The 11,071-nt window shown below is 45.6% G+C and overlaps 1 protein-coding gene across 3 annotated transcripts in view; it reads right to left on the bottom strand.

Annotated features, from left to right (window-relative positions):
* Positions 1-11,071, bottom strand: part of LOC133381287 (zinc finger protein 271-like) — a 21,393-nt gene extending 10,322 nt beyond the window's left edge. The window contains exons 1-3 of one of the 3 annotated variants that reach the window (XM_061620209.1): positions 10,886-11,071; positions 5,181-6,169; positions 2,803-2,917 (exon numbers count right to left, since the gene is read on the bottom strand). In XM_061620209.1, coding sequence (XP_061476193.1) covers positions 2,803-2,917; positions 5,181-5,978 — 913 coding nt within the window. In that variant the 5' untranslated portion in view covers positions 5,979-6,169; positions 10,886-11,071. Of the gene's footprint in view, positions 1-2,802; positions 2,918-5,180; positions 6,170-10,471; positions 10,804-10,885 lie in introns of those variants that run through there. The other 2 variants (XM_061620206.1, XM_061620208.1) reach the window with 2 other exon arrangements.

The raw sequence follows: 11,071 nt of genomic DNA, 5'->3' as shown, positions 1-11,071 counted from the left end.
ACCCCTTATATACCCAGTCAATCTCTGCACTCTGCAGGAGAGGGTCTCCTGCAGATACCGTCTTATCCAGAAGTCCATTCTGCACAACATAGGAATCAGGCCCTTAGTGTCATGGCATTTATCCTTTGGAATTCCCTCTCCTTCAATATTAGACAGGTGCCATCTCTGTTGTCTTTTTGGCACATACTGAAGACTGCCCTCTTCCATCAAGAGACCTTTTAAGTGGAGACCTTAATCCCAGTCTGCATCTGTACTGAAATTGTTTCTAAGATGTTTTTATTGTCTTATTACTTGTTGCTTGCTACCCTGGGCTCCCTTTGGGAGGAAGGGTGGGATATAAATTTAATAAATAATAAATACAAATATGAAAAGCTGGGCAAAATGAGGGGAGAGGATTCCTAGTTTCCCCATCTCTGGGCTGGCGTTCTCTCATGTCCCATTAGTGGCAAGGTTTTCTGGGAAAATCTAAAGGAGATTTACTGTATTAATATTATTATTAATTAAAAAATTCTACCCTGCCCTTCTTGCCAAAGGAGCCCAGGGCAGAGAACAAAAATAGTAATACAATACAATTAAAGATAAAACAAAAACATATTTTAAAACATTTAAAAACATTAAGAGCATCTAAAATCAGTCACACACCCTCACAGCTAATAATTTACTGGTTGGGAAAGGCTGCGCCTAGCTTCTGTGCCAAACAAATCTCAATTATCCAACCTGTATAAAGGGGGATTAACAAAGGTCAGAACTGGGGCCAAATGGAAAAAAAATGGAAATCAAAATTTATCTCTGGATTTTAATGGTACCTTATATACCAGCCTTCACCAACCTGGTGCTCTCCAGATATTTTCATCAGCATGGGGATGCCAGGGCAGAGTGAGGCTTGCGGTTGCGTTCTGTCTGAGTTTTAAGCCAGTCTTCATGCTGTGTTGCTTATCTTTGTGGGCCCAAAATGGTTCTACATGACCTTATCAAACTTTCTACCCCTGGGCCCCACTTGAAACATCTGAAAGTACCAAGCCTCACCAGTCACAAAATGGTGTTGCAGGGGTACAGCCAGTCACAAAATGGTGGCAGACAGAAATAAAATAGGACATAAGCAACTGGCAGTTATTGACATCACTTTCTACTGAAATCCAATCCATCTTTGGAAATTGCCAAGTGCTTTTCTCACAGCATTTTCCTCATAGTAAGGAGCTCCATACCTCAGCTTTCCTCAAGCTAACATTTGCTATGGAGATATTGTGACAGCCTCCCCCAGTTTAGGCTGAATTTGCTGATTCGGAGGCTCTAAGTGTAGAGGTGTTTTATATTTTCCCCTTCCCACCCCTACATGCCTCTCAAAGTATATTTACCCATCTCCTACAATTTCTTCTCCCATCTTTCAGTTTCTTTCACCCATCCTCCTTGGTCCTTTTACATTCACTTTTCCTGGTGTAACACATTTCCTGTCTTATCCCTTTCTTTCTGTTCACAGAATGTTTATTTGTTTTATTATTAATAATACATGTTAACCTTTTACTCACATTCTAGTTTCCTTCAACACTTTCTCTGGCCCTGTCTTCTAAGAGGAGGGAAACCTTCCTTCCACCCCTCCTCCACCCACTGAACTTCGCTGTCTCCCGGCCACCTTTACTTATCCTGCACGGAGATGTTGGTGCTGACACTGCGAACAAATATCAGGAACAAACAGGGAAAAAAGCACCAAGTGGTAGTCGAAACAGAAGGAGACAGGCTCTGGTGCTGTGTGGAAGATTTATTGTGTGCTCTGCATGTTTCGGAGAATATATCTCCTTCCTGATGAGCTGTGGAGTCATATGTTTTCTTCACTCTGCCAAATTATTGAGTGAGTGAGTTTGTTAGTCGCCTCATACCTAGTGGTCTCTAGGCAACTTACAACACATTTTAGAAACATACAATATAAAACAAATTGAAAAACAGGCAATATACAAAATTTAACCCCCTCCCCCAAAAGGACGGGCAGCATACCAAAGGCCTGAGTGGAAAAGGAAGGTATTTTGCTGGGTGCCTAAAGATGGATAGAGAAGGCACCAGGCACACCTCCCTAGGGAGAGCATTCCACAGCCAGGGGCCACAACTGAAAAGGCCTGTTCTCATGTTGCCACCCTCCGAGCCTCCCATGGAGGAGGCAGATGAAGAAGGGCCTCAAATGGCAAACACGGAGTCTGGGTCAGTTCATATCAGGAGAGACGGTCCTTGAGAGATTGAGGTCCTGAGCTGCATAAGGCTTTATGGGTCAAAATCAGCGCTTTGACTTGAGCCCGGAAACTAATCAGTCGCCAGTGCAGCCATGCCAGAGTTGGCGTTATGTGTGGACCGACCTATCCCGGTCACCAATCTGGCCTCTGTGTTCTGCTGTAGCTGGAGTTTCTGAACTGTCTTCAAAGGCAGTCCCATGTACAACGCATTGTAGTACTCTAACCTACAATGCTTATCAATCAAAACACTGAAAGATGTAACAATTTTTGCCAAAGCCCCATACAAAACACAATGATGAGGGCTTCAGACTCTCATACAAAAGAAAGGACATATATTTTCCAAAATGTGTAGAGCATGCAATAAATCTTCCACGCAGCACCAGAGCTTGTTTCGACTGAAACTGGTTGAACCAAAAGGACATGGCCCAACCAGGGGGTTGAGTGGGGAACTGAGGAGTCACTGGGCAGGCTGTGGCACTGAGGCCCACCTGAAAGTGCCCCAAGGCTTACAGGTGAGTCCCAGCCCACTGTTTGAGAAAGGGTGGGTTACATCAAGCAGATAAGCACAGAGAAATGCCCTTACCCAGCAAATAGGCCCCCTCTGGGCCCTCTTGCTTGATTTCCCTGGAAGGGTGCCTCTCTCCAGTTTCGTCTTCTCTAGAGAAACTCATCGCCACCTCCTCAAATTCTCCCAGCACCTGAAACGCAATAAGCCAAAAGCTTATTTATGATGATGATATAATAATAATAATAATATCATCATCAATTTATTAAGAGCATGATGAACAGACAGCCAGTATGGCGTAGTGGTTAGAGTGTTGAACTATGACCTGGGAGAGCAGGGTTCGAATCCCCACACAGCCATGGAGCTCACTGAGTGACCTTGGGCCAATCACTGCCTCTCAGCCTCAGAGGAAGGCAATGGCAAACCCCCTCTGAATACTGCTTACTATGAAAACCCTATTCATCATCATATCATCATCATCAATTTAATTGCTTGCCACCTAACCAGCTTAAAAAAATTTAAGAGCATAAAACATAAAAAAAAATGGGGGGGGGGATACATTATATTAAAAAGCCATATAATCTACATCTTTTGGAAGGTTGTTTGGTCTGCATTTGGAGACCTCTAAAAATATTGTAACCACATTTTGCAGCCATTTTGAATCAAGATGATGGATAAACCTTTCAAAGCTGCCCTGACTCTTTGGTTTCTTAGAATTCCCAAGCAATGTCGAGTACAAATCTGCTGTCAACCCCTGCTATAAAAACAATAGCAAAAACTTCAGCAGTAAAACATACCATCAACAGACAGCAAAGCCATCATAATTTGTCAGATGCCTGGGAGAAGGTTTTACCTGGCGCCAAAGGCATTGGCTTCATCCATCCGGGGGTCTTCTTATGTTCATAACTTCAGCTGCAATCGCAATCTAGCCTTTGTGGAAGCAACATTGATGTTGCTTTCCAAAGCATTCCTGTCAATGAAGTCAGGATCCAGCATGGAAATGTGGGTGGAGAGTCAGACTAGGATTGGGGAAGACCCGGGTTGAAAGGATTCAGGGAGACCCGGGTCGAAACTAGGTGACCTTGGGCCAGTCACCAACTTTCAGTCTGCCCTACCTCACAGGGTGGTTATGAGGATAAATGGAGGGAGGGGGAAGGGGAAAAGTATATTACCTCTTAGGGTGAAAAAGCAAGATTAAATCATAGACACTAATAGTGAGCTTGTTTTGCAAGTTTAGAACTTTACACTGCCAAAACTGCACTATCCACACACAAGAGGGTTGCCACACAGGATCTCTTCTCAATCATCCCAGAATGCAGGACAGGGAATAATGGGCTCAAGGTACAGGAAGCCAGATTTCTGCTGAACATCAGGAAAAACTTCCTGACTGTTAACCGAGCAGTATGACAATGGAACCAATGACCTCGGGAGGTGGTGGCCTCTCCAACACTGCAGGCCTTCAAGAGGCAGCTGGACAGCCACCTGTCAAGTATGTTTTAAGTTGGATTCCTGCCTTGAGTAGGGGGGTGGTACTGATGGCCTTAGAGGCCCTTTCCAATTCTACTACTCTATGATTCTAAGATCAGGCTTAGGAAAAACCCCAGTGTGTGCAAGGGGAAAAATACTTTCAGAAAACAAGGACACCAATGTATGGCAAAGTGTACTCAGCACAGAATGTTGCTGAAATCAGGGAATTGCAAAACTGGAGGTGGAGGAAATGGAGTGGATTATGCTGAAAAAGGGGCATGGCACGTTGCCATGCTTAAACAGAACACACCACACTGCAACGTTTTGTTGCAGGTCCCACCTGTGTGATTCTTTAGTTTATTATTAATATTCAATAATAAATCACTAAACAACTGCTTTATTGTCACTTAATTTTGATTAGTCTGTTCTTAAATTTGATATTGTCATAATACTCTATCATTCATTTAATTACCGTTATAACATTATTAATAATTTTCATTGATATAATACTAATAATAAGCAAATAACTTATCGTGCAATTATTAATGTTAATTTTATGGAACAGCCTTCCAGTTGAGGTCAGACAGGCCCCCTCCCTGTTGAACTTCCAGTGCCAACTGAATACTTTTTAAAAAAAATTCCAGCAGGCATTTTAACTGAACTCTGATTTTATAGTTTCAACTTATTTTTATTTTCGTTGTACTGCATTTCTTCTACACCACATAGAGGTGATTGTAGCTAAGCAGTACATAAATTGTCAAAAATAAACAAATATTAATGGTACCATTTTATTGCTATATCATCTTCATCATCTGGCGGCAGCATCTCAAATCTGAGTCTGCCCCTCCTCTTGCTTCTGCTTGGCTATTTCCCCCCCATCTGTAGGTTCCTCTCCTGTCTGGGATGCAACGCAAGAAAAGGCCAAGGGATTCCTTGCCATCCCCACCTTCAGATCCCTGCAGAGTACAAGGGTGGGGAGCCGCCCTCACCTCCTGTTTCCACCTCTCTGCCTCTTGTTGCCTCAACAGGAAGTCTTCCGCCAGGGCCACCGCCTGGGTGCCGGTTTCCGGCCCGCCTTCCCCAACCCAGCTCTGGATCTCCTCTGGCAAGACAGCCAAGAACTGCTCCAGGATGACCAACTCCACAATCCGCTCCTTCGAGTTCAGCTCAGGCTTCAGCCACTTCAGGCAGAGTTCCCGGAGATGGAGCCAAACCTCCCGGGGCCCCTCACCCTCTGGGTAGCAGAACCAACGAAAGCGCTGCCGCTGCACCTCGGCACTGAGCGCCTCCTCTTCCTCCTTCTCATGCTGGATCTTTCCCTTTATGCCCCCAGAACCCGCTTTCTCTCCGGAATCTGCATCCTGGTCGGCTCCAAGGGACCCCTCTGTCAGGCTTAAAAGGAGCCCACTTGCCACTTCTTGCGCGGAGCCCTGGCAACTCCCCGGTGACATTTCTGAGGGCGCCAATTGAGTGGCGCTCGGGAGCTGCGGAGAGCTGGTCCACCCTGAATAAGGAGACTGTACAGTCTTCAGGAACTCCTGCCACTGGGCCTCCCAGCACTGGGACAACAACCTGTCGTCCAGCTCGCATTCAGCTTGCTTCGCCGCTGCCCAGCTAAGACATTCCCCGACGGTCCTGCCTTGGGCCACGTGAGGGGCCTTTCTGGATGGTTTCGGAGGTTCTGGTAGCGCAGGCCCCACTGGGTCCACCTCTTCTGTTTTCATCCCCTTCTCCGCCGCAGCCTTGTTCTGGTGAGGACCCAAAGAGGCCACCGTCTGTTGTTCCATTTTGTCTTTCGGCTCAGTTCAACCACCTCCGCTTATCATCCCAGTTTGCACTTTTTCCTGCATATGTCCTGACCACCAAGCCTCAGGCAATTTCAACAGGTTGATCAGGCAGAGATGGCAACGTTTCCGAGTTCCTCAGCTACCCAGAACGCCATAGCACTTTCTCCTCACATAAGATGGTATGTTTCTCCCTGAAAGACAGACACAAATGTGAGCATTAAGGTACTGTTGATGCGGACAGACAACTACCAGCATATAACCGAAGGCTGAGCCTGAAACTGATTCCCCTCTCTTTTCAGTTTTACCTCTTTAGTCCCCTTTTAATATCACTCCCCCAGATCTCTTAACTGCATTTTAATCTATTGTAATGCAAAAGAAGGAACCATAGCAGCATGCCTGAAAAACTGACATTTCTGCTTGGATACTTTGCAGACACCTTCTGATGTGAACCTGCTCTCTGCTCGTGGCACACTCTGGTCTGTATCAGAGAGAAACACAAAGGGAAATTTTAGCCACTCTGGAAAAATAGCCAAACAACAGCAGTATTTTTCCAGAAACTCTGCCAGGGCTGAACAAACGAGTAGTCCAGGGTTAACAAGCAAGTGCTTTTCCAGAGAACACAAAAATCAGCCTGTAGCAATTTTGTATGTGCTTAAGATGTATCATGCAAAAACTCTTTATGTTCATCCTTGATGAGACCACAACACCCCTCCCCCAAGCTGGCTAAACTACATGTGCTCCATATGACTTTATACTGTGGTTATGTATATGTTTATGGATATTTTTTTATGTATTTTGCTTTGTAAATTAATTTGATATGTTTTTTATTGTAGCTTGTGTATTCTATTGTAAACCGTTTTGAGATCTTTTAGATAGTAAGTGGTCTATTAATGGAAATAATAATAATAATAATAATAATAATGTTTTTGTGTTTTTATCGTGAGTGCCCGAAATATTTTAAATAATAACAATAACAACTCCGGTGCTTAAAAGCTTGCATTGACTGCCATGTGTTACTGGGCTAGGTTCAAGGTTCTTGCATTAATTTACATGGGCCGTAATAATTTGGGTTCAGGATATCTTAAGTACCACTCGATCCTTTATACCCCTGTCTGATCACTGAGATCTCTCTTGGTGGTCCCCAAAGGTTCAAATGCCCGGCTCATAACAACTAGAAGCCCTGCATTCAGTGTAGCGGGTTCAAGTCTGTGGAACTCCCTCCCAGCTGAGATTAGACAGGCACCCTTCTTGTTGAACTTCGGGCGCATGACTAAGACTTTCTTGTTCCATCAAGCATCTGAAGGTACTGTTTGGTTTTATGATGATGTCCCTGTTTATTTTATGTACGTACACTGATTTTTATGTACACCACTTAGAAATGTGAATGGTTAAGCAGTATATAAATGTCTCAAAGATTTGAAATGCAACTCCGCTGTAAATCCCATTCCTGGAATCATTTTCCAATCTAGTAGTTCAAGAATGGGCTTTACATGCCCTAATGATTGCGAAGAGACTCATCATATTTTGAACTTGGAACGACAAACATCTGCCAACCATTATGCAACGGTTTCACGGCCTATACGCCCTTGCGTACTTTCCATAAACCCCAACTTTGTCTGGATACACATTTGGATCTCATATATTGATCTATGTGTGTAAATTAAATGGATGTATGGACAAATAATTGGGTGTTAGAACAAATTAAACCAGAACTATCGCTAGAAGCTAAAATGGTGAAACTGAGGTTATCATACTTTGGACACATAATGAGAAGATGTGATTCACTAGAAAAGACAATAATGGTGGGAAAAACAGCAGGGAGTAGAAAAAGAGGAAGGCCAAACAAGAAATGTGTTGATGCCATAAAGGAAGCCGCAGACCTGAATTTACAAGATCTGAACAGGGTGCTTCATGACAGATGCTATTGGAGGTCGCTGATTCATAGGGTTGCCATAAGTCGTAATTGACTTGAAGGCACATAACAACAACAGATGTTTAAATCTTTTTTTAATGTCAGCTGATTTTGCCCCCCCCTTTCCCCCTTCTTTTCTTTTGGTTGTTTTAAATTTTCCCTGTTCTCTTTTTTCTTTAGTGAAATTGCAATTGAAAAAAATCAATTAAAAAAAGCATTCTCTTTCCTGCAAAATATTACACAGTAGCCATCTACACTGGAATCCAAACAATATTCTTGCACCCAGGATTCATTACACTCACCAAGATCATCAGGTATCCTACAGCCAGTTTTTCCAGCCTCCAGCTAAACTTTTTAAACACTCAGTGCATAAATCAAGGCCCTCACACAGCGGACTTTATCGACAACAACATAACCTACATTGTATTGCATTTGTGATGATGGAGCCTGTGGCATTTGATTGGCTGTGTTGGTCTGTGGGCATGGAATGTTCAGCTGCTCAATAGGGAGGTGACTGTCTAATTTCTGTTTGGGAAGAGAAAACTATCAATTTGGTGGGATAAAGTAGTGGAGTTAAGAGACAAGGTGTTGAGAGGGGAGGCCTGAAAGAAAACTGAGAAAACAGCAGACGGTGAGACGCAGAGCTGACGAAAGAGGAAGTCAAGGAGAAAGTAGGTCTCAAGTGGGGGACACACACCCATGAAATCAGAGGGGTTGCTAGGTTTAGAGCCTGATAAGGGAATTCCTGACTTCTGCTGTTCCCCTTCAGGGGACATGAGGAGGGCATCAGTTAGGGAATGCTGGTCCCAAAAGCCAGACAGGGAGGCCTGGAGGGTTAAGAACGTAACAATAGCATGCTGGATAGGATGACAGGAGGTGGTGTCTGAAACAGCTGGAGGACATCAGGAGATATGGGGCTCAGTGCCAATTACCTAAGGCTCAGACCCACTAAGCCCCCTTCCCAACAACACCCCTGATTACAACTCCCCAGGTCCCTTTTGGGAAGCCACAGCATGTGACCAGGTACAACAAGGTCAGGCACACAGCACTATGACATGACATGCATACGCCACGTTTCAGCCAGGATTTTCTACAAAAGCAACTTAAAATTACAATCCATGTAAAGGTTTCATGCCATTAGGAGAGGGGCAGGGGGCATTTTTGAGGATGAGGGCCACAGTTCCTTTGGGGCAACCTTCCGGGGGCCGTGTGCCAGGGGTGGGCGGGGCCAGAAGCAAAAGCGGGCAGAGCAATCAATGTAAATGTGTTGCTTTGTACACTAGGCTAGTTCCTGCATCCACATTCACACACACCCTCTCCGTCCTCCGTCCAGGCAAGCAATGGCATGACCAGAGGGCATGGAAACATTCTAGCCAGGCAATCGTATTCACAGATGGCTTTGAAGAAAGGCTGGTGAGGGGTGCAGCTTGGGGAGAGCCCCAAGTGTCCAAAGAGAGAGGCTTGGAGGGCTGCCTCTGGCCCCCAGGCCTGAGATTGCCCAACCCTACATTAGGGATATGTTGGCGGGGAAGGCAATGTTGATACAGCCCCTTCAGAGGGAACAAGACAGGCCCTCCACTGATCTGCAAGAGCCTACTATAGCAGTAGTCAACAACACAGTCTAGGTTCCAGCAAACAGTATACCAGCGAGTCTGGTGTATTTAATTGCCGTGCAGAACCAGAGATACATTAAAAAGAGCCTGGCTGCTTGATCAGGCCAAAGGCCCATCTAGTATCCTGTTCTCACCATGGCCAAACGGATGCCTCTAGGAAGCCCCTATACAGGATCTGAGCACAACAGCACCTCTCCCCATCGGCGATTCCCAGCAACTGGTATTCAGGAAACATATACTGCCTCCGACAGTGGAAACAGAACGTAGCTATTGTGGCTGGTAGCCTTAACCTCCATGAAAGTAGCCAATTCTCTTTTAAAACCAGTCAGACTGGTGGCCATCATTACCTCCAAGCAAAGAGGTGCGCACTTTGTGTATGTGTTTCTGCAGCAGTCAGCTAGTCTTCCAATGCCACTGCACTGCAAGCATGTGTGTGGGGGGGGAAACCCTGCCAAATCTCCCATTTTTCCACAGCTGATAAAAAGCGATCCTTACTCTATGTTACATAACCAATGGCTCCTAAGACTAGACCTCCCAAATCAGGCCAAAGGCCCACCCAAACCAGCATCTGATTGGCAACAATCAGAAGGCCAATCAGATGCTTCTTGGAGGGTCTCAAAGAGGGCGCACAGAAGGCAGCTGTCCCTCAATACTTCACCCCCAGGAATTGGTACTCAGAGCTATGCTGCCTCTGAACACAGAGGCCTTTGCATAGATCCCCCAGCACAGCAAGGTGCCCGAAACGAAGAGAGAGACTTGCCATACAGGTACACAAAAAGTGAGGTAGGCTCTCGCTTACACCCCACCAGTGAGATGCTCAAACCTGTGACAGACTCTCGCCACAGAGTTAGTTACACAGACCTGGAGGCGGGAACCCATAAAACACCCACACCCACAAACTCACTCACACTTGAGGTCAAAGAGATAATGGCAACCAGACACAAAGGAGGATGGAGCATTCCTCGTACATTTTTTTAGAGAAGATTTCACCAGGTGAGTCAACCGGCTATGGGTCAGCAAGGGCCAAAGGAGTCTCAGTTCTGCCCAGATCCTCTCTTCGGCAGAATTCGTGTAGCTCAGTGTCAGAGCACCTGCTTTGCATGCAGAAGGTCCCAGGTTCAGTCCCTGGCATCTTCAGGTAGGACTGGGAGACACCCCTGACTGAAATCCTGACAGCCGCTGCCAGTCAGGGTAGACAATACTGAGCTAGATGGCCCAATGGTCTGACTCAGTATAAGCAGCTTCCTATATTCCTATCTTGCCTCCTCTTGTGCATTAACTTCCCCCCCGCGTCTGCCTCCTATCTCAGTTCCTTCTTTCCTTTAGACTATATCCCCCCCGAGACCCAACTGCCCCCCTCTTTGCACTCATTTTTTTCTCACCCCCAAAGTGCTGCCACCATCCCAAATGTCCTCTGTTGAGGATTCTCAGTGCAGCTTCTAGGGGCAAAAAGAGGAAAAGGAAATTGCTTTCTTCACCCCTAAGTGCCCCCACCGCAATTCCCACGCCTCTCTAGGAGCCTCTGCCGCTCGCTGGCTTTAACCGTTGCTCGGCCGCCTTGGGATTTC

The sequence above is a fragment of the Rhineura floridana genome, chromosome 3, assembly GCF_030035675.1.
Source record: "Rhineura floridana isolate rRhiFlo1 chromosome 3, rRhiFlo1.hap2, whole genome shotgun sequence".
NCBI classification, from domain to species: Eukaryota; Metazoa; Chordata; class Lepidosauria; order Squamata; family Rhineuridae; genus Rhineura; species Rhineura floridana.
This window is presented reverse-complemented; position numbering and strand designations above follow the sequence as displayed.